The following is a 24,475-nucleotide window of genomic DNA, read 5'->3' as shown; positions in this document are numbered from 1 at the left end:
GAGCAGGTGCTATACAATGCATATATTCTCTTAATCACTGGTTTAATAATAATAATAATAATAATAATAATAATAATAATAATAAATCTTTCCCCCTAACTCCGGCTCATTTAAAATGAACAAGTTCCTGAGAGAGGAACGTAATGAAATAAAAATGGCACAATCATTTACCATTTAAATGTTTCTCAGCATGTTGCTGGATGCATTTATTAATACAAAAATTCAGCACAAAGTGGACACAGCTCAGCTAAATAGTCAGAAGCCGCCTGCATGTCTGTTGACTGCAGTTCCCCCTTCAATTTTCCTTCACTGATGCTGTGTCTTGTGACATTACGTTATTTGACAGTAACTTGGTTTGTAAATGCTTTGACTATTGAAACATTTTTTGGGCTTGTCAGCTATATACAGGCTATTATGTTGGGTCTTTCAAGATGGTAGTGCTTGTAACTTATTTAACTTGTACTTGGAGCTGTAAATGTTCTAAGTCTGCTTTTAACAGTTGATTTATGTTTAAAAAATAAATTAGGCCTATCTAATGCAAGTAATCATTGCACTAAATTGTTAAATTTATGTTACTAACATTACCAGAGTTCTGCATGATCCACCATTTCTGAAGGATTCATGGCTCAGGCTCTGTATAGACTGAAATTAATGCCTGCTTTTACATTTTCTTGCAAATGTCTTAATATTGTGTTGGTGAAAAGTGGGGATGTTTGAAAGGAAATATTTGTCTAAAGTGACGTGCCAGGCCATTTATTCCCCCTCGCAAAAATGAATTAATTGAATGAAATTTTTTTGGCTGATGGGTGGTTTTGATTTCTCTGCTCTCCAGCTCACTCAGGAGTGGTGCTCTCCCTGGAGGAGGTGGAGGTGGGTCTAAAGGGTCTTAAGGTTCAGGCAGATCAGCAGCAGTGTGGTGGGGGAACACCCTTCATGGCAGAACACCTGGAGGAGGCGCTGACTGGGCGGGTCAGTGCAGCCCTCCAACCTCGAGATGCTGACATGTCTGCCTTCAACAAGCTTGTCAGCACCATGAAGGCAAGTGGCACTCTGCCCACCCAACCCAAAGTCAACGCCAACAACGTAAGTGTTTTGTGGTGGCCGACGCCTCATCCTGCCAGGTGCGCAGTGTGCATGTGGATGTGAAAATTACTGCAAGCATGCCACTGCAGTCCAGGTAACACTGCGCTGAGGTGTACTGTGTAGCGACTGATGAATTAAAAATTAAACAAGGAGGGTCTGTGGGTTAAAAAATGCTTCTAAATCGTTTGGGAGCAGCTTAACAATGTTTCCACTGAAAACTGCTTTCATGTGATGTTCATCCGAACTATTGTATTGTTACAAACTCCAACTTCTTACATACAAGAATATCTGCAACATTTTCCAGTCTGGATTAAGTGATGGGCATAAATTTGTACTGTTTGTTGTTGCATTGGTTTCAGGTTAGCATTAAATTGCTCAAACCGACTGTCCTTTACCACCTACTGTTTTATTCCTTATAACTGAAATGTATCTATAAGCAAGAGGACACTTGTGGCACACTTCATTATGTTGAGTTGCTTTTGTAAGAACTCATTTTAATCTTGAAGAAATTGATAACCTGAAATATTCTCAAACTCTTGTATGGTCTTCTTTCAAGGCAAGCCCTAAAACAAAGGGCTTTGTGTCCTCCTGCTTTGGGGGTGCAGTTAGTCTTTGATTCTGACTCTGCTTATTGTGGTTTTTACCTTGCTGTGATGTGTGTGGGTAGGGGGGACATGGGGGGGTGGGGGGGGGGGGGGTTGGATAAACTCTATACTATTTCTGGATGCTACTTCTACCTTCCCTCCCTCCCTAGCAGCAACCGCTTCCAGACCACCCGCTGGTACTATTGCCTGAAGCCGAAGTGCCCTCAGCTCAGCAGAAGAACATCTTGCAGGTACAGGAATTGCACAAGGAGAAGCCCTGCTTTATTCCCCTATGTTCTTCCTCTGTTTTTGGAATGCTAAATTTTACTTGAAGTAGGGCTGTCAAATATTGATTGATTTTCAAATGCTATTTGAATTGTAATAAAAACAATTACATTGGACCGTGAAAATTAATATTTGAATATGAAAGAAAAATACAGTATGTCTATATTGCAGCTGTTTTTCTTTCTACTTTGCTTATGTTAAACCAATAATAAATCTTGAATTTAGCACCTCTGTTTAACGGAAGTCGCTGGGTTATAAGGGTTTTTGCTATTGTGCTGTTGTTTGCCGGACACATTTTGATTTCATCCCTGGTTCCTCGATGTGATCAGAATGCTTCTTTTCTTCCGCTGGGGATATAATGAATAAAAAGAGTTCTGGGGCTGCATATATCAAAGTTTGCGTACAATCCTCACTAAATATATGCGTACATGTTTCTGCTTTTCTCCATATGGAAGTTCTAAACATGCTTAGTGTCTACTCCTACAGTCACCATAAATTGTTAGAAAACCACCACAATTAACCTGCTTAGCATATTCATATTTTCATTCATAACCATAAGGTGGAATGTGAGAAATAATGGTCGTTCGGAGGGGGGGGGGAAAAAAACTAAATTTCTGATTGTGAAACGAAAACTAATGAAGAAGGTCACAAGAGAAAAGTTCTCTTTGGAGACCTGAGTAGTGGTGCGTCAAACAAAAAAAAAAAAAATTCTATGGAGTAGCAGAAAGTGCCACTACCAATAAATGCTGAAAGTTCATGCCGTCACTTCAAATGCGCACACATTACAAGAAATAAAAATGGTGTACAGTATAGCCCATGATATAAACACCTTGATATAAACTGTTGTCAATTTAGTATTTGATCACAGATGAAGGTAATCAGGGGAGCCGGCCGAAGCCGGTGATCTTGGCTTTCCTCTCCAGGAGGCCCAGGAAAGTCCTTTTCAGTTTTTCTTGATAATATATTGTAAATTATCCCTCGGGACAAATTCTTTAGTCACATGTCTCAAAATTTTGTGCCTTTGTTTTATTTAATCAAATCATTATACAAGTGTACTGCATGTAGATCTTAAAAGCCATTTGAACTGTTCATGTTAATGGTTTTTTTTCTTTCTTAAGGATTGGTTACAGTGATTGAATAATCAATTATTCATTTTTATCATGCAACTAAATAACCACCGTGTATTAGACAGAGCAGAAAGTTCTCTGAAAATGAATTAAGGCAAAGTCACTATTGTGATGATAGCCAGAAAAAATAAACTAAATAAACAAAAGAACAAGACTCCAGATATCCAATACCTACTGTCCAAAAAATTGACTTAATGAAACGCATCCAGAATAAGCTTCCAGGTTATTCAGTCAAATCCACAGGCAAAATATTCAGCAACAAAATATACATTTCCAAATAACATGAAGAAAACACCCCTATGGAACAACCCGCCCTAGCTAGTTTGCAGAAAGAAATTTCCAACAAATTTACATTCCCAATTTTTATCACGTTACACATTACATGGAACCTCAACAACGTAATTAGTGGCTTAGGTTTACACACAGAGCATAGGAGGTCAGGAATGAATTGGGAAAGTAAGTTTAAGTAAATCAGCAAGTAGTAAGGTTTGGTGTCAGGTTTATTCAAAACAATGGAGTTCAGCAAACTTAGTGAAATAGCAAAAGACATTACAAGGGCTTGGAAATAAAGGACATATATTTATTGAAATTGAATATATATTAATTGAAACAGTAATTTGCATAAAATGATTAATAATATTCAATTCTCGTCATGATGGTTAATTTGTTATGAGTTAGTGACATGCAAGGTTCTGGAATTTGCTATTCCTTACCAACACACACATAGCAAAACAAACACAACAACAAACAGTTTTACGCTACCCTGTGGTTTGATGTCAGTGCTAAATAAAATGCGTTTCTATACTTAACGGCAATAAAAGGGGAGGCCATTCCTTAATTCTGTTAGGTGATGCGTCAGCTGGTCCAAGGTCCGTGGCAGGTGTGCAGGTACTTCGGGGAAACTTGAAGTCGGGGTCACAAAGGGTTCTGGTCAAGACTATGGATGTGCACAAATGTTCCACTTGGGTCTGACCGCAAGGGAGACATGTGGGAAAGTTTGTAGATTTCCTCGAAATAGATGTCGATGGGGAAATAAACCAGCTTTGTTTATTTTGCGGAATGTCTAACATGCTGGCTTATTCCTTGTGCATACATGTTCGTTTATTTTGCGCAATGTCTAACATGCTGGCTTATTCCTTGTACATACAACAAAAGAAAATACAACGTTGACTTTTTAGAAAAGAACAAATCAAATTCCCTAGGACATGTCAACATAACACATACAGTATATATATATTTTTAAATCTCTCACCTCAACTCTGCAGTTCAGGAATGCGCAGCAATTAACTTTTTTTTCCCCATCTGCACAGGAGAGAGATCACTGCACATGTGATAGCAGCTTGCTACACCTATGCTCTTATTTCATTGGTTTGCCGCCTTGTGGACAGAACATGCTATAACACAGCCCAAAAGTTGTTCGAATTCTGATATAATTCAACATTTCATATTCAAATGTATTCAAATTTGTTTTGTTTTTTTTCCAAAGGATTATTCAAACATCATTAATGGCCAATGTTGACAGCCCATCCTATTGCTGTAACATCCTCCATATGTTATCATTTTTAATATTTGGACAGCTCGTCTCCTTCAAATGCATGTTTCCAGGAGCTTCCATGCATTACGTTGAAACATTGCACTGTTAAAATGGCTGGGTGAAATCAATTCGTGGCACCTAATGGACCAGAGTTGCTTGTGCACTGAAACGCCACAGCAAATTGCGCATTGCTCTATGGGGCTGCAGCTAGGCACAGTCGGTGCAAATTCAGGCAGGATTCGACCTAGATCTTTGTTCAAAATAAGCTGTAAACGATGCTGCTGTGTATTCTTTGTTTTCACAGGAAATCTTATGTCCCCAGGGCCCACCTCGTGTGAGCTCTCCTCCTCTCCTGGGCAACCTGATGGGTAGCACTGATGCTGGTCCTAGCAAACAGAGAGGACCCTCTCCACCGCTGTTCCCCCAGAGGGCGCCATCGCCTGAATATTTTTCTGGGCGCGTGCAGCCTCGGGCCAGTAAGCTCCTCTTTCCTGAATGCATTCTTTATTCCTTTGTACTGAGTACAGCTTACTTCATTATTGCTTATATCCCATGTTCAGTAATAATTACTGTGGGTACACACTGTGGCGGGAAAAGGTTAACACTGCAGCTTTCATATCAATTCAGATTGTCCTAACATGTTGCCAGTGTTTCTCTTTCAGGCCATTTAAACTAATCAGTTACTGATTACTTTTATCTGGATCCAGAGACTGCTTTGGGGAATACCTCTAGTTTTTCTGTTCTGCTATTGAGTGATCGATCCCTCTGCAAGAGGTTGATAGGGACTTTTTGTTGGTCAATTATCTTATCCTGTTACCCAGCAATCAATGGCCAATCATTGTCTGTGTTCATTAAGCACCGGCGATGATTGACAATAGTGTTCCAACACTGTCCAATGCTGCTTTCAGAGCATAGAACCATAAACGTGGGAAACCTTTTTACTGTTGAGCGGAAACTAAGCTATTGAAATTAGACTTGACGAGAAATAATAGTGCCTTCACAAATATTCTTAAAACTAATAAAGACAGTTTCCAGCGTTATATGCTTACAGTGGTTTATGTTTTCATTTGACGTACAGCACAGGCCAAAAGAAAAGCAAACAAAATTTAGCTGTGAATGTTGCACTCATCTTGTTTAATCTCTATTATGGTGGGGCAACAGTTTGCTGTGCCAGTCCCCAGCAAGGGTCCGCTCACTGCTTGGCAGTCGGCTATGGATTAGTTTGCACATTTTCCGCTTGGTAGTGGTTGTGCAAACGAGTAGTTACTGTGGAAAAACAAAAAAATATATGCTTATTTGCCTCTGCTGGGACGATCTCTCAGAAAGGAAGTGCTAAATTAAACCTGAAACCACTGTAAAAAAAAAAAATGAAAGGATAAACAGATGAACTCAAATGAAGTGAATCAAAGATTTAAACTTTGATTGAATTTCATTTTTCATTTTAATTGATTCTCCCTTGTGTGCTTAGTGTTCCCTGGTGGCCCTCAGCCCATGCTGGGAGAGCAGTTTTCAGAGCTGCACAGACCTGCGAGTCCTGGACCAACCCTGCAGCAGGTTGGTACATCACCTGTCCCTCAACAGTTTTGTAAAGTGCGCACCCTGTGGAGTAAGGGAAACTGGCAGACATGCAACAATTGCACTAAATTGCACATGTACAAAACGGAAATGGCTATGGTTGCCATATTGTACATTAAGATATTGACCGTGTTACTTTTACAGGGTTCGTACGGTCATGAAAAACCTGGAAAAGTCATTGAAATTTAAAATGCAATTTCCAGGCCCTGGAAAAGTTATGGAAAATAATATTTTTTGAAAAGTAATGGAAACACAGCTAAAGTTGCATCAAATATAATTACTAATTAATCCAATCATAAAAATAGTATGTATAGTGATAAAACGTAAATTGGCATGTAACCTTCGCGGTATTTTGGTGGTGTCAGAAGTTAATTCGGTCTGGCTCAGTCTGTTTACAGGCACGTCCAACAGGCACGCTTCTGCTAATGTAGCAGTTAGTAAACGTAGGCCCTACTGTGCCGACAATATGCCAGGGAAGTGCAGCTTCAATAATATATCAGGGCTCGAAATTAACTTTTTTACTTCGTAGCACTGGTGCTCCCAACTTCAAAAAGTTAGGAGCACTCACCAAAATGTAAGGAGCACCAACAATATATGCAATAGATTTTTTTATTGATAAAAAACGACGATATAACAGTACGGTTTACAAGTAACGCCGGGCACCCACCGTACGCGTAGCGTAAGCAGCGCATAAGCAGCATGTGGAAGCAGCGCGGCGTGTAGCGTGTCTACACAGGTTCCGTTTGTGTCGCGCAAAGGCTTGCTTAAAGCTCTATATTCCTAGTAGCTCTCGCAGTCTGCAGTGGGATTACATTGTGTATTTCATGTTTGTTCACGACTGTTGATTATGGGTTAAGTGAATACTTGGTGAGAGACCTTTTTCAGTTTGTTAATTTGGTAATATTTCGTTAACTCATGTAAATACGTGCGAAAGTAAACGCTTTAAAGAATTACCATAAGCTTAAATCGCAACGTAGCCTGCATAATAATCAATCTCAAACTGTATTAATTTATTTGCTTGGTTAACAAGCGTGCCAATTTTATGAAGATTATGTAATGATCATAATGATGATAAATAATCCGTAATCAACCATTGGGAATTCCAAATGTCGTCTTCTCATTCACGTCAAAAGATTTATAGGATCAGATTTAGTAACTTCAGCTAATCATCAAAAAGATTAAGATTAAAACAGTTTAATCTTGAAGGGATATGAACATCACAACGCCATGAACACCGGAAGCTTTGAAGTACAAGTGCAATAAAGGCTTACTTACAACTTCATTTATAAAATAGGTGCTTTTTCATCAGCAAGACCACTAAATAATCTGATTTTTTAAAGCTCTGTGGATTATCTGATTTTTATTAACAAGCTCTTTTTGAAAGCACGGCGAACGAAGACATCGGAGAAGTCAAATAGGCTGAGCAATGGTTGGTTAAAAACTACCTTCCAACACTCGAGCTAACAAACCGCTGCTCGGTGCATTCACTTCTACATCATTCAATAGGCTACGTCTTTCTGTGGTGTATTTTCAAATTTACCCCACCCCCTCTGCAAAATAAGATGGCGAAACTAAGTTTGCCTTTTCCCCTGGTTCCAGTTTTTTTGTTGTTGTTTTTTTCTACAAGGATAATACAAAAACGAAAAGGCTTGTATTTTTTTAGCTGCTTATAAAATATCTGGGAGGGAACTAGGGACACACCCCCAGTAGCCTAATATAAGAATGTAATATAAATCAGCATGTATACCTAGCATTAGAGCATATTTCTGTATAACATATATAACAGGTCATCATGACGCGCGACAAGCAGAAAAATAGAAAAAGCGAAAAACTACGCTTCAGTTCGCTTGTCGCACAAGCTTCGCAGCCGGTTCGCGACGCGTTCGCATCTGGTGTAGAGGACGTCGCCCGCTGCCGTTGTAATAACAGTACTTCAACTACGCTACGCGTGCGGTGGGTGTTCCACTTAACCGTTAAACTGTCACGCCTAAAATGTGTCGACTCTTCAAGGAATTGCGTGTTATGCATTCAAACGACAAAGTGCTTCTCGTCACATTAATACCGCTAACTAAATCAACCGCCAGTAAACTGCATCGGAGAAATTAGCTGTTTCAACCAGGTCGCTACACAAAACACTACGTTAACGTTTCAAAAAAAATGCCGTAATCGTTCGCTTCAGCTTTTCAGCTTTCGATAACGCTAATAAATTGAACATAAACTTCTGTCTTCAGGTAACATTAGTTAACGCGTTAGCTCCCTGTGTCGCGTCACAGTGGAGTGCAGCGAAAGAGAGTGATTGAAGGCTAATATTAACCAATTTAAAATCAGCATTAAAAGGTAAGAATGTAAAGCTCACGATTGGTTAGAAGGGTCACCGTCAGCTCACAAGGGACATACTGAGTGTACTAACTAGCGAATGTACAGAGAAAGACGTTCGATTGGAAAAAGGAAAAAAAAAAGGTCGCACCAGAACAATTATTTGCACTCGCACAAATGCTCCCAATTATATTTAGAGGTCGCACAGATTAAATTTCGGTCGCAATTTCGAGCCCTGTTTGAGACATTGACGAAAATGTTAAACTATTCGAATTAAAATATGAGACAATGTATCTAAGTGTGTCTGTCTGGTGTTTATTTGTTTTAGAGAGGCACCATATGTTTCAGATGCAGACCTAATTTTACTTAGTGTTACAATAAATAATTTTAAATCGTCCCGCTGAGAAAGTCATTTGTTTTGGTCATGGAAATTCAGTTAAAGGTTGTGGAGAAGTCATGGAAAAGTCATTGAAAATCATTGGTGAGAAAGTGTATGAACCCTGTTTTAATAAGCGTTACATTTAAGGCAACTCTCCCCTAATTGGACATAATTCCATGAAAATATCCTAAATATGCGCTAATGGTTTATGCAAATATGCAATCTTTTTACAATTAAATGAATAGGAAATGATTTGGGATTTTGTGATTCTAATCAAAACCTGAATTATGCCTTAATTAGTTTTTACCTGTGCAGATTGAAATGAAAAATAAAATTCTGAAAAGATTTAATGTTGTGTAGGGTAAAAGTAACACCACTGACTGAAAGGATAGTGCAAGTATTCTTTGAGTGAAATTTATAAAAAAAGAATTGAAATGCAGTAAAAGCTGGCATTTGTGTGGATTTATTGAGTTAAGTTTAATATTGTACCCTAAGTTTTGAGTGTCAAATTTAACTAATTTCAAAATATTACAATTACGAACACCGCTATTCCTGTAGAATGACATACAATGTGTAAATCCTTCAAAATTTGTTATATTCCCCAATATGTAACCCTTCAATAAATATTTAAATTGTTTTATTTTTGTCAAGCATTTTTTATAGCCTACTTCTCAATTCATAGCCTACATCTTAATGCTCTTGAAGACCAGAACTTTACATTCTTAATGTAGGTATATATAGGGAGAGAATGCGTTGAATTGACAGTAGCAGTAAAGCCTGACTGACTGCAGTTGCTCTCACAGTCACCACCTAAGCCCTGTTCTGAGCTAAAAAAAAAAAAAAAAAAAGAACCCTGACTGTATATCAACTGTGCTCAAATGTACATTTTTCCAGTGTTCAAAGTATACTGTACATGTGACTTTTTGTATGCTTCTCTTTATAAACCATTAGCTCCATGATGAAACAGTCTCAGTAGGCCAGTTTTCATTTGCAGCATTTATGAATGAATATGTAATATGAGCAGTTCTTCTGAGTTGAGTTGAGATTATGTGATGTGACATGACAATTAAAATTGCATTTGATTGAAATCACTCACTTAGTTATACCAAGCTGCAAATGGTACGCTTCAGACAATGGTTACTCCGTCCCCCCCTAACCAGACCTGTTCATTCAGTCTTCTTTCCCCAGTTGGTTGTCTTGTCAGCTACTGGGGGCTTGAATAGATCTGAACATGTGATTCAGTCTTTAATCAACTTGCTAATTGCAGACTGAGAGTCAGGAATTCTCATCCATTTAAATTTGAACTAAAAATTACAACAATCCATTCCTTGCCCTCAGCATAATTTCATACTTCCTTTTAAAAATATTGCTGCGCCTGCATTTCTGCTTCTATTCAGGCTGCTGTTCACTGCATTATTAGCTTGCTACATTTATAAATGCACAATCTTAAATATTTAAGATTTATTTCTCAAAAGCAAGAGAAACGATATTTTGACCATGTCTTTGTTTGACAGTTTAGTACCTAACAAGAAGACACTTTGTGGCTGATAACATTCACACATTGTTAATTTAACACAGTGGACTAGACTGTTGGTCTAACTATACACAGTACAATTGGCTATTACACTAATGCTACAAATGCACTGTGCCAGTTATCAACCAAATCCTATCCTACTAGTAAATTACAATAGCAATGATTGCAGCTGGCAGTCAAGATAAACCTGTGTCTTGAACATATAACCAGAAAGACCTTTTACTTTTTAGATCTTGTGGCAAGCTTGCTAAAATGTTAGTTAGCTTGTTGTTGTTGGTTAGATGGCTAATTAGCGAGCTAGCCTTTCCATGTTAGCTAGCTTCCTAATTAGCCATACAGCCAGCTGGGAATCCCACGAGCAAGAGCAAGCTTGTTATGCTAGGTTTGCTGTCACTCACATAACGTTATTAAAATTATTTTTTGTCTCATGGATGACTAGCTTGCAACCTGCTCCATTGGCTTCAAAACAGCAGCTTGTATAGCTCACAGCAAAATTGTAGAGAAGCTGTCTTCTTTCAATTAAGCGCCTGTGTGATAGCCTAACAACATGGCATAACGTACTTCATAGACACTTGCTATTGAATAAACATTGCACATATTTACACCAAACTGCATAGCTAGCTCAGTGTTTCTGTAACTGAGATATCCAATGTAAAACAAGTGTCCTTTGTCATCCATTTCAGCTTGGCAAATACAATCTGATATGAGTTTATTTTGCAATACTAATACATCTGCTGTAAATCAGTGCCATCCCAGCACTACTCGTGTACGGAAGTGTTGAAGCAGTAATTGTGGAACACTAAAGCACATTCAATTCTGTCAGAAAATGAATTCTGCTGTCCAAATTGTTCAGAATTCCCCAGAAGTAATTGACCATGTTTGGTAAATTGCTTAAAGAAGCAATAAAATCCATTTTGCACAAATTCTTCATGTCAACATGCATATTTGAGTTTTTGCAGAATGAATTCAAAGATGTATGTGGATACGTTTCTTCTTCTTAGATTGGCTGTCCGTTCCATGTGTGGCCCATCAGATTGGCATTTTTGTATTGCAGAATAACTCTGCCATAGGCATAAATGTACCTCAGACAAAACTAGTCACACTCCATACAGCTACTGTACGTATTTTCAGTTCAGTCATTTTGATGAGCTTTCCATTTCCCTTCCGTTTTTACAGTAGTGGAAAGCAGTTCACTCCATTTTCAGTGGGCACCACGTGTCGTTGAACCATTGTTCCTGACTGCTGTGGCTGTCTGTGTGTCCTAAACAGATGAGGGCCCTCTCTTTAGGGGTTGACCAGGCCATGTTGGAAGCCTTGGCATTTCAGCAGGACCTCGCTCTTCATGTGCGCCCGCCCTACCAACCAGGCCTTGACAAGCTCGCCCAGGAAAAGGCCTATCGAAACAGGTACTGGACTGCCTCAAAACCAGAGCTTCCGCTTATTTTCATGTGCAAGAGTACAGAAAGAATGGAGCGATCTGTCAGACAGGGTTAAAGTTTATGATTTCTAGAAATGATCTTAAGTTAATTTTTAAAATGCGTAGTGTCAGTACAAGGCTGGTTCTTGATTATTTTATAAAAATCAATATAACTGTACTCTGTAGAAATACATCCATTTGGTAAATGTCAGAATTTTTTTTGTATGATGCATTGACCCAGACAGCTTTTGTCTGCGTGATTGATATTTTGGATATTTACAGAAGTTTCTGATGACCTAATGGCTTTATAGTGACTGCTAGGGCATTCGGGGGGTTTATAGGCTAAAGTGAATACGTTTTGGGTAACTTCAGAGCCGCATGTATAGAGAGAGTGAACCTCAACATTGTATGTGTCTTATTCTTTAGAAAATTATTCTGTTGCATGTATGTTTAGCTGCAACCACAGCTCTATAGCTCGGTCGGTCGGTTGGTTGGTCCACAGAGGTCCCACCCCATAGCGGCCACAGTTTTCGCCCCATGAGGCTGAAATTTGGCATGGACGTTGGTCATGACTGGAAGGTACAGCTGAGTAACTTTCAGGCCGATTGACCAAGAGGGGGCATGGCGATGGGCGTGGCCTATCACAAAAAGGCGCATAACTCCCGAATGGATTCACAGATTTGCACAAGATTTTGTGGAAAGGTTGGTCATGAGCCAAAGAAGAGGTCACGTGTTTGTGTGTGCATGGATGCATGCACACATGGATGCATGCGCGTGTGCGGTCACCGCTATTGCGGATTCGAGCTTGTTGGTTGTGTCTTTTACTGCTACCACAGACTGAATGCGTAATGCAGCGATAGAGACACAAAATTTTAGTTTACGCTGAGCTATAAAACGCTATTCCAAAGGTAAAATTAGACATATTATACATTGTTAGAAAGCTTATTCTGTCACCTATTGGATAGATTAATTGTTAATCGAGCCAGATTGTACTACAAAGGGCAACAACATCATAAACGTGATATTACACACAGCTATTTTTGGAAAGTACCCAGGCATCACAAAGCGTATATTTCACAAACAGATTGTCCAAGACAATATATGACCACTCAGTCTCGAAAGGGACATCTCTACACGTAAAACCAATTGTAAGGTTGTATATTTAGTCGCAGATATTGACAGTAGAATGACATCGTATAATTTTTGAAAAATTCCTTGTTTATTTCAGTGTTCAGTGAGCAGCGTTTTTTTTACAGCTGTACTGGCATACCTTCAGCTGTTGGCTTTATCTTGTTGCTATGATGGAATACAAATTTTTAGTGGTAAAAGAATGTTTCTCTGTATGCCCAGATAGACACTATTGTCCAGTGTGTCATGTTTGGGGGGTGTAGTTACAGATGAGACTGCAGGGAGGGGGTGCTTGGTAAATGGACGACCTGCGTGACAATGGTGGCGCAAACTTCGTATTCAGCATAGTTGTCCTGAATCGTCTACTAATAAAGCTAGAATACAGAGTTTGTATTTTAAACTCATAATTTGATTGCAGGAGCGCAGAATGTCTGAGTTGAGCAATCTCAGGGCGCTAGGTGTTTACACCAACAAGTTAATTAGTTGTATACCTGCCATCCCATAAAAACAACTTAAAAATAAGCATAAATAAATTACATTTGAAATATGGGTAATATCTTACAATTCATGTTTAATTGATTATTACATAGGAAATATTGGACACTAACCCATGACGGCTAGGGGGCTGGGTGATATGATAATAGACCAGCAACACTATTTCATATAATTCTGCCAGCCAGGTCTTTGGAACTCCATCACAACAGGATTAAGAGTTTTCTGATCATTCTTTGTTCAAAATAAAGCACATTTTTACTCAACTGTACAGCTGTCTGCTACTACCTTTAGCTGAGGTGCTCCTCTATGGCCATTGAATGTCACATTCTACATTCAACCTTCATCTTTGGCCTAGCTGTGCTGCCATAAGGAAGGTTCTCATATGGTCGGGTGCCTGCATAGAACTGCAAGTTTTCGTGTCAAGTTGTATGAATCAGTCCCACCATTGATTCAATTTGTGAAGTCTGTGCATATGAATATTTTATTGAATGGTTTGGTTCCAGCCAGTGCCTAACATTTAATGGCACAATTGTTAATAAATGTTATGCTGTGGAAAAAGTGAATATTTCAAAAGTTTAAAATCCACTGTGGTCCTTAGAGGGGAGAGGACCGATGTGGCTATACCGGATATCTGCAGTGAGACTGAGAACTTAGTGCCAATACTTGATATATTGATACTTTTTCACAGTGGCATATTTGTAGCAATATTGATGTTTGCGTTTTGACATTTCTCCTCTCCTGCTATTTTCCACTTGTGGTGTCGGGTGCGACAATCCTGCCAAGTATTCAAATACGCTGACACACTCACAGGTTCTTGCATGTCTACTGTGAAAAAGAAAGTGCTGAAAATGTAATGAAGAGGAAGACTACGGTGGAAAAATAAGAGCCAATGGTGGTACATTGTACTTGGTTATTAATTGTATAGAATTCTGACATAAATAGCTTATGTGTTAGCTCCCTTATTTGTTGCGGTTGATATATCCAACAGTAAAATTTATCAAATGCAACTCTGACGCTTTGTCTTTAAAATTAATTTTGATATGTTGCTGAATATTAGCCTAATGTGTTGGATGACATTGTGCAGAAAAACTGCCTACAGACGATCAGCAATGTGGTACCACTGGATTATTTTACCATGCCAGTTAGTTTGGGGTTGTAGCTTCGTCTGGAATAGAACTCTGGAATTTGGAGTATGAAAATGAACTGTTGTGATCACCAGTCACCAGAGATGTTGTGGAATCCACCAAAGCTGAAAAATTAAGGATTTCCACTTAGGTTGAAGGCTTGTAAAAGCTAAGTTTTGTTTGCGGCGCAAAGCTTGTGCACTTGTTAGAGTATGGCGAGGATTGAAATGTTCTTATAGATTTATATCTCTGAAAAGTTATTGCTTTCCTGTGACTGCTGTGAACCATGTCATCCTTCCACAGCAGACAGCCCAGGATGAACAGGTCACCTGGTCCTGGCAGCCATCGAGCTGGAAGCAGTTCTCCTGGAAACACGGTCACCAGCATGGTGAGGCCACTTGTAGGAAATGCAAATTCCCCAGTCAAGTGAATAAGATGTAGAGTTTAGCTTAAAGCCTTGATACTCATACAGTAGAGCCACTTAGATTCAATCAGCAGTGTAGTTTTAAAAAATAATTCCAAGACATGAGCCTGTATCATTTAGACTTGTATATATATAACCATTTACCCATCTGGCTGTCCAGCTGGGGGTTTATTTCCCTGCCATGTAACTTTGTTTTGTCATCCTTTCTATGTATACTCTTCTTTGCCCCTATCTGAATAAAGTGGGGGGAAATGCATAAGGAAGGCACACAGTACCACTTGCTGCACAATGATTTTATAAAAAAACCTAATGAGAGTTGTGTTTTGGAGCAGCTGTCACCATCCTTCACGCCAACCTCTGTCATCCGGAAGATGTACGAGACCAAGGAGAAGAGTCGTGATGAGCCCAGTGGTTTCCTGGATGGCAAAGAGAACAGTAGACGCTCGCTGGACGGTATGTGGAAAACCACTTAAGCAACTTTTACACATGTATCTTAATCCATAAATGTTCCATCAATTTTCTCTGAAAATCATGAAATGAGAATTTTCTTGGAATTTCCATTGTACTTCTGACATTTTGAAAAGTTAGCATTCATATACCGTTAAATAGTGTTTATAGTATTTAGACGTCAGGGTTTCCCCCAGAAAAGTTGTTAGGCCCGGTGGCAAGTATCTTTTGACAGGGCCTAGCGGCCTGGCGCGGGCCGGCGGCCAAGTGTCGTTTTTGATGGGCGACAGACTGATGGCAGCATTAAGGTAGGGCCCTATAGTTTCTGTGATAACAGGATCACGGACGGAATCGCGGAATTGAGAATTTAAAAAAGCTGTAACACAGATTCCATAGGGCCCTACATTAAGTCAGTGCTAAAAGCTGACTGGAGATTTGAAAATATGACTACCTAATGTGAATGTTGTTATAAATAAGTCATTTATTCAACACACATTTTAAAAAATCAACAACTATTTACAACATAGCAGAGTCTTACAAAGAATCTGACAACAATGTACAGTCTTGGAATGTTGTGGTTTCAACAACAACAAAAGAACTTTTTGTTTAAATTTAAATTTAAATAAATAATATCAAAGTTTTTGCACTCCACAAAAAACTTGAAAAAAGTCCTGATTGGCTACTGATTCTTTCAGCGTTGGAATGCTGGGCACATTTCAACAACAACAAAAGAAATTGAATTAAAATAAATAATATCAAGGTTTTTGGGCTCTACAAAAAACTTGTATTCAAGTCCTAATTGGCTACTGAATCTTACAACAAGCCTTGGAATGCTGGGCACATTTAAACATTTAAAAAACTGTCTAAGGTTTTTTGGCTTTTACAGTAGGCTACCTCTTCTCCTTGACATTATCCCTAAATGGCACAAAGTAAGTATCTGTGTTACTGACTGTTTGGCTAGCTAGCTAAGTTAGCTACATGACCACGTTGTCGTAAAATTTTTCCCAACCGTGAAAACTGGCTGACTTGTTTACATTTTGGACAGATGTGGCTCCTCGGTAAATCAGTTGTCGTTTCCGTAGCAGCACTTTAGACACAAGCAATATCGAAAAAATCCTGAAATTTCTTATCGTGAAGAGTGCCTGACCCTTAACCGTAGCGTTTCTTCCCCAAAGATGGTATTTCTAGATATAGCCTAATTTTGCTGCTGTGTTAACACATTTTTACGGTTGCCGGTCAGGCACTCCTCATAAGAAGAAATTTTAGGATTTTTCCGATATTACTTGTATCGAAAGTGCTGCAATGGAAACGATGGATTTACTATGTAGCCACATCTGTCCAAAATGTAAACAAGTCAGGCAGTTTACACGGTCAGGAAAAATTTTATGACAACGTTACATCAATGTCATCAAGCTAACATTATTAATAAACAAGTGAAGTTGTTATTTCGATGGCAATGAATAAGCCATGTAATGTTACAATATATCGAACGTTACATTCATGCCACTGTTTTAACGTTACCTACACACTGCTTAAGTTAATATAAAAAGAATGTACTTACCGACGAGTTGAAGTGATAACGCAGTTTGTAACGAGGTTAGTTAGCCTACTAAATAAGAAATTGTGGCTTGCCAAGTAACGTTAGCTTGTGTTAGTTGGAAGCGTCAAGTGTTGAACGTCACTCTATGCACAATGAGGGTAAAGAACACTGATCTCAGACCTGCTTTCCTACAGTGCGTTCGTGTTTTAACCAACAGATGTCGCTGGTGAGCTTTTCAACCCCACTGTAACTGTAGTTTAAAAAACATCTTAAAAATACATTTAAAAAAAATTAGGCTTAGGCCCGGCGGGGGGTCAACTTAAGTCCGGCGGGCCGCCGGGCTTGCAATACACTGGCGGAAACCCTGGACGTCATTTGCATTTAGTGTTCAGTTGGTTTTTAAACCAATGTTCTTACCTTCGGTGCATTTTAGCTACCTTTAGCTAGCTAGGCGGACGGAGTGTAGCACAGTTTAATAATTGTGTGACATCACATGCTGACGGCCATGGAGACCAGCGCCTCAGAGTTGGAGCATGTAAATGCCATACAATCTGCTGTGTACCTTAGCCATAGCCAGTCTAACCTCATATCTCAACATATCTGAACCTGAATAGTTGCGATATCCTGTGGACGGAGTGTGGCGCAGTGGGTAAGGAACTGCGCTTGTAACCGAAAGGTTGCAGGTTCGAATCCCGGGTAAGGACACTGCCGTTGTACCCTTGAGCAAGGTACTTAACCTGCATTGCTTCAGTATATATCCAGCTGTATAAATGGATGCAATGTAAAAATGCTATGTAAACGTTGTGTAAGTCGCTCTGGATAAGAGCGTCTGCTAAATACCTGTAATGTAATGTAACCTTGCTAGTCAGCTGGTTGAGTTAGCCTGTAACAACTGCTCTCTCCATCTCTTAATAGTCGATGCCTGGGTGTGCTGCCAAAAATGAGTGTGACTGTCCATCGTCTTGCTAAAGTGAGCAGTAAAGTTAACGTTTGGTTTTTTTATTCTTTCTCTTCCCCACAGAAAACATTAGCTCCCCCAGCTCCTTCTTGGAGGGTGTAGATGGCAGCAGCTTGCCAGCAGGAGGCATGAAGATGGGGTTCCCTCGATCTACCTGCTCCACCCCTCTTTCTGGCCAGGCCCGGCACTCCAAAGACCCAGATCGGACTCGGCCAAGCTCCTCCGGCCACCACACCCCCACACTCATGTCACCTGGCTCTGCTTCTCCTTTCCCCCGGCCCGTCTACCCTGTGCCGTTGCTGTCCCATGTGCCTTTGGTGCGGCCCCCACCACACCAGCTTCCCCCCAGTGTGGTGCAGCGGATGATAGCCCAAGGCATCCAACCCCAACAGTTGCCCCCTGCCCTTTTGCAGGCAGGTCAGTACCTCATCCGTTTCTATTATCCAAGGACCATGTGTTGGATGGCCGGCGAGTGAGACCAACATCGTTTTATCAACACTGGAAACCAAAATAGTTTGTAGCAGATGAGAATAAATTAGAAATTTGGCAGTGACAATATAATGGAAATTTTAATTTATATTAAACCAACATGTAGTTAAGCAACATTCCCTACTTGTAAATGCGCAGCATTTGACAAATATGCTCATGTCTTATGGTTTTCAATGAGGCACATCCTCAAGCTCTGTATGCTTTTATCTACCTCTTAATTACCCTTGAATTACTCAACTCTGATTTCCTAGCTGGAATTAATTTGACTTTGTGCATGTGTCAAATCTTAATAGATTGTGAATAGTAAGACAGAATTGGGAGTTTGAACTAGGGTATTTTATGTTGTCTTTCTTTCCCCGTTTCTCCCCTTTGTTAACCAAAACCCTCTCCCCACAGGCATGTTTCCACCCGGTGTGGACCTCTCCCAGTTACAAGGGCTGCCCCCTGCCCTGCTAGGGCAGGCTTTCTACCCGATTGGGGCTGCAGGACACCCTCTTCTGCCCCCCCGCGCTGGCGCTCCCATGCAGTTTACAGTTATGCAACAGCAACTGCAACAGAGACCAGGTTAGTTCTCCATGCAAATTAAATGAATAAATATTAGAATTTAGTAGGCTATGTCACTAGGGTAGCCCCTCCAGGTAATTTATAAATATCCAGTCCTTGTGGTGTTCAGGTGGCAGGTGTCATGTGGAAGGGTACATGGTCTGTAAATGAGGGTGCATTTGAGCCTGAAATGTAATGGGCATGTGTTATGACCTGGTCTAGGGTCAGACCAAAACAGAATGTATGATAAGGGAAATGACTGGGGAATGGGTAGGGGAAATGTACTGCAAACCGACAAGTAAATCCTGTCCCTATCTGCCTATGCAAATCTAACTGAAATCTGGCTAGGGTACTGGGCAGTTAGTTGGTAGTTGGAAACTGAAAGTCCAAATTGTGTACACCCAACGTAGAGTTCAAAAGGGTTATTCTTGAGGCACAATGTAAATATATTCCAAAGGTAAGGAAAAGCAAGTTAAAGATCCAGTCTCCCCAGTAGATGAGTTTGAGGGGGAAAAATACTGTATAAGATATATTAAATGACAGCACTGAGTGTAATTAGGCTTAGTATTGTAATATGCATGCCAGGGAAGCTGAGAGGTTCTTTGAAAAGCAAATTGCCCAAGATGCAAAAAGTAATCCTAAATATTTCTTTCAATACTGTTGTAAGAAAAGGAAAGTGAAGAAGCATGTCAGGTGCATTTAGGAATGAAGAAAGAACATTGCTTTATCAGAATAAAGATATTGCTGATACCTTAAATAGTTATTATTAAAAATTAAGTTTTAAAAGAGAAGTGATTACTAATAGACTGGAAGGCATATTCAGTACTCCACATATATTGAGAGAGAGGATGAAGAAGTGCTGGATAAATTGCATAATGTAAAGACAAATCAAGGCACCTGGCCCTGAGGCCCTATACCCAAGGGTACTCAGAGTTAGGTGAGTTCATCTTTAAAACCTGGCAAATGAAATTCAATATTGCCAAAAGTTGTTCTGAATGTGGGAAATAAAGACATTAGGCAGGATTACTTTATGGGAGGAACAAAATTGGAATGTGCTCAGTTTGAAAAAGACTTGAGTAATGGTTGATCAAAGCCTTTCAGTTCTGGACACTGCTGTAACAGTAAAAAAAAGGCAAACATGATGCTGGGATATATAGCCAACAGTTTTGAGTGTAAGTTTTTTTTATACTATACATTTGTTAGTCCACACTTGGAATATTTTGTGCAGTTCTGGGGACTAGAAGAAAGGTATAGGGAATCTGGAAAATGTTCAAAGAAGAGCAACCATATTGTTCCTGGTGAAAGATAAAAGCTATGAGGAAAGATAATATGCTTTATCTTTTACAACTTTAGTAAAATGAGACTTTGGGGTGATTTGATTGAGGCTTTTAAATTCATAAAGGGGATTAACAAAGTTAACTACAATATATTCTTTAAGTTGTGCTCTGTTAGTAGAGCGAGGTGACAAATGCAAGTTAGCAAAAGGTAAATTCTGTACAAACATTAGGAATCATTTTTTAACACTAGTCTATGTGGAATAGCCTGCCAGGTCACATTGTGAAGGCAAACTGGGGATTTTCATGACCAGGGTGGATACGGTGTAAAATACTTTCTAGTCTGTGGGTAATCTGGGCCCTAGGTACAATTTAGTTAGGAAAATGACAAGCATTGTTGGGCCTGTTCTCGTCATTGTTACGTTATGATTAAATTGGACCAGTACTTTAGAGTTGCACTCATAATTTGAGCGACAATATACTTAACAAATTTCATGAATTTACATCAAGCCATTTTGGAATTCTAAGCATTTTTGTGATGAGCCACAGCCACATAAATATGAAATGTAAATATGAAATTCCATTGAACGGATCAGCAAAAAACTTGGCTTGTATCATCAGAAATTGGACAATGCAAGCTAAATTTTTTGCTGATCAGTTTAACGGTAAAAAAAATTCTGAATGGCATTAAGTTGACAGGTGTGGATGTGTTCAGCTCTAGGCCAAATGAGCCAAATGGCTGAAATGTTATGGGACTGGATACCTTGGCCTGTGCTATATTAATGTGCAAAATATCACAAAAATCCACCTAACGGTTATGTGAGCTGCCGTAGACTCCGATGGCAGAAACTAATAATAATAATAGTGAAAGATTCTAACAATTACAAAAGGTGCCTTTGCACCAAAACGCTGCCTTATGCTAATGCAACCTCTAGTAGAAAACACTACTGACATAATGATCGTTATTGAAGTAAACTTACCTTTCATCAGTAGCATTATCCATTAAATTTATTTATTTTCATGTCTTTTAGCAGCTAGGCTTTAGCCACTGCCATACCATCGGTTTTGCTGTAATAACGCTGAAATAAAAAATGACTTGCTTTGTAACAATTTCTTTCTAAATGACGCTATATGCAAGGGAATTCACTGATTCTTCTCAGTGTTTGATGATCACTTCTGTATGGATATAGGCTGCTGTATGCCTGGAATGTGCTTTTTTCAGTACTGCAAAAATTTGATGCATCTAGCTTTGATCATTTTGTCTCAATTTAGCATCTGTCTTCTGAAAAAATACTGGTTGATATAAAAATTCATTTCATATATTAATCAAAGCTTTAGAGTAATAAACAGATTCTATGTATTTCAAAATTAACGTGATATTTGTTTTGGATGCACCGATATAAAAATTTCTGACCCATTCCGATTATTTGGGGGAAACATTGGCTGATACCGATTGTTTGGTGGTTCTGCTAATTTTTTTTTCTTTTTTACAATTTTAAATCTTGCCATTTTAATTACACTGCTTGAAAGTAATACAACAAAGTTAAACTTTTTTTCACATTCACCTGACTTAAAGTGCATTCTTTAAACTGAAAGTGCATTCCTGAAATATTGTTTCCCCTAGAATTTTTTTGAAGCATTGCTATTGGAGGAAAAAAAGAGGACACACTTGGCATTACTTTGCAGGTTTACCATTGTTAACATCCTCTAACCCTTACAAAATATTAGCACATCATGATCATAGGAGAAAATTATTAGCACATCATGAACATAGGAGAAAACATTTCATACTTGGTTGTCCGTCCCCCATGTTGGAGTTTCTTCTTGTTTAAGCCATTCTCATGTTGTAAAAAAAAAAAAAAAAAAACGTCTTACCATGAATAATGCCTGGCTAGTTTACATTCTGGACAGAGTTAAATGTAAGCGAAATCTATCGCTGTTTCCGTCACAGCACTTTAGACACAAGCATTGCCGGAAGCACTGTCCTAATTTCTTAGCGTGAGGAGTGCCTGACTCGCAAGTGTCGAAAATGGCGGCACAATTATATTGATTGATACCATTTTGTAAAAAAAAAAAAAAAAAGGCTATATGGTGTCACTACATTTGGATCAAACCTTCCAGCATTGTCCTGTGAGGGGTAACGGATCGATTCGCTTGTCACGTTTCCAGAATGTAAACTAGTCAGGGATTGTAAGAATCCACTGTAAGAAGAAATTTTACGACTACGTTCAACCATACTGACACAATGTGATGTCAGGTTGACCTTACATACGTTATTACGTAAAAATATTATATCAGAAACTACTTGCACTTCACTCAGCAGGGATGGGTAAAGGGGCTGACCACAGTTCAGTGGAACTGACAGCAACATGGAACACAAACAAGTATGTATACAGTTAATTGATAGAACACTGCATTAACACTCTTATCGCATCAAGTTTCCCAGGCAACAACACAGGTTGATATTTGTATTCGTTTTTTGTCAATACAAAGTCATATTTCCTGTAATCTGATCACACCGCTCCGTTATTAACACATCCTTTGTATTCTCCAGTGGCACAGACGTCTGTCCCTGGCTCTCACTTGGCCAGCACACTGTCACAGAGCCACGGCCCCCACCGGACAGGCCACCCTCAGAGGCGCGGTGGCAGCCCCCCAATGGGCCTATCAAAGTGGTTTGGCTCAGATGTCTTGCAGCAGCCCCTACCCTCCATGCCAGCCAAGGTTATCAGTGTGGATGAACTTGAGTTCCGTCAATGAGGCACCGACATGATGCAAAGCAGGACACAGGCTGCTTTTTTTTTTCTTTGGTTTTTTTTTTTTTTTTTTTTTTTTTCTTTCGGTGCAACAAAGTGAATTTTGTTTTGTATAACAGATGTACAGATTGTGGAGCACTTTGTCTGTTTCCGTTCTTCGTCTTATACCCGGAGGAGTTGTTGGCAGGTAGTTTGGATTGGTCTACAAAATTTAGAAGAAAAAAAGGAAAGACAAGTGCTTGGAAGCCTTTTTTTAAATATACATTTCTTTTACCCCTTTGGGGTTGCATAGTTTTGTATTGGAAGTGTGTGTGGGTGGGTTTTTGTAATATGAAGAAAATGATGTATGAGCCCAATTTGTACAGACTGTGGGTTTTTTTTTCTTTCATCTTGTACATAGAAATGCTTATTTTTTTCCTCTGTTGGAAATGCCATCCTGCTGTTAAGATGGAGTACTACTTGGGACAATGGAGTAGAACAGCCAAGTAAGAGTGGAGACTTGGTTCAGTCCTGTCATGCTTAGCTATATTTTTGCTCCTGATGGATTTGATTTGCTGCTCTGAGCAAGATGGTGCTCGTCATTGACTTAGTGATTCATTGGAGAGCGGAAATGTCCTGTGAGAATTTTTTATTTAACTTGCAGCCTGTTCCCCCAACATAAGGTGTTATCCTTTCGCTTCTGTTCACCCCCATCAAATGTCTTTCTTAGAAGGCGACTCTTTGGCGATTCCAGCCTGTTATGATAGGACCACCTCCAGCCTGTGACTGATTTGAGAGGTTGAGTGGACAGGATGAGGATCTCCATATAGCCCTTACCTTTTCAGAAGCAGTTTGTACTGAAATTTTTTTTTTTTTGTACTCTGAGCAGTGATGTGGTTGTGCCTTTCTCTGTGGCTGTTTTTTGCTTCCCTCCCTGCTCCCCACAGTCACTGGAAGAGAAGTGCTGCTCTAGATCACATCAATTTTTTGGGGGGTGGTAGATTAAATTTGTTTAAAGTATATACTATGTGCTATAGCATAAAAAGGCACAAATAGAATTGATAAATAAATAAAAATGTTCAATAAAAATCACTCATAAAATTTTTTGGTGGCTTTCTTGCCAGGATTCTTGAACCCAAGGATACAAATACCAAATCACTGCATCCCAAACATGATCGATGTACCTCTGCCTTTTAAGGGACTTTAGGGGAAAGGTAATCACACCTAGTTCAATCTGTATGTTGTTCCCTTTCATTTTTCAAAGGACTACCAGAGTGGTGGGATATGACTGGCTAGATCTATCAAATTTGCAGGAGGCCCCCCTGCCTGCCCATTAAACCTGTGTGAACTGTGAGAAGGGGGAGAAACCTGCTATTCAGCCTGTTCGGATATATGACTGGTATAACTATATTGTGCTATCTTAGCTTTGCTAATAATAGTTTTTCACATTACTCGTACATGGATTGTAATTATATCTGCACATA

General features: G+C 39.3%; 1 protein-coding gene across 14 annotated transcripts in view; it reads left to right on the top strand.

Moving 5' to 3' along the window:
* The window catches only part of eif4enif1 (eukaryotic translation initiation factor 4E nuclear import factor 1), an 83,286-nt gene extending 59,194 nt beyond the window's left edge, over nucleotides 1–24,092 (top strand). For 3 of the 14 annotated variants that reach the window (XM_064297652.1, XM_064297650.1, XM_064297649.1), the window contains exons 10-19: nucleotides 833–1,083; nucleotides 1,838–1,918; nucleotides 4,918–5,089; nucleotides 6,082–6,167; nucleotides 11,687–11,823; nucleotides 14,885–14,969; nucleotides 15,338–15,458; nucleotides 18,014–18,367; nucleotides 18,836–19,003; nucleotides 22,811–24,092. In XM_064297652.1, coding sequence (XP_064153722.1) covers nucleotides 833–1,083; nucleotides 1,838–1,918; nucleotides 4,918–5,089; nucleotides 6,082–6,167; nucleotides 11,687–11,823; nucleotides 14,885–14,969; nucleotides 15,338–15,458; nucleotides 18,014–18,367; nucleotides 18,836–19,003; nucleotides 22,811–23,016 — 1,661 coding nt within the window. In that variant the 3' untranslated portion in view covers nucleotides 23,017–24,092. The remainder of the gene's footprint in view (nucleotides 1–832; nucleotides 1,084–1,837; nucleotides 1,919–4,917; nucleotides 5,090–6,081; nucleotides 6,168–11,686; nucleotides 11,824–14,884; nucleotides 14,970–15,337; nucleotides 15,459–18,013; nucleotides 18,368–18,835; nucleotides 19,004–22,810) is intronic. The other 11 variants (XM_064297647.1, XM_064297644.1, XM_064297643.1 and 8 more) reach the window with 11 other exon arrangements.
* Nucleotides 24,093–24,475: the final 383 nt, after the last annotated feature.

Source organism: Anguilla rostrata, chromosome 10, assembly GCF_018555375.3.
Source record: "Anguilla rostrata isolate EN2019 chromosome 10, ASM1855537v3, whole genome shotgun sequence".
Lineage (NCBI taxonomy): Eukaryota > Metazoa > Chordata > Actinopteri > Anguilliformes > Anguillidae > Anguilla > Anguilla rostrata.
The sequence above is the reverse complement of the archived record's forward strand: the minus strand, read 5'-3'. Positions and strand labels throughout refer to the sequence as shown.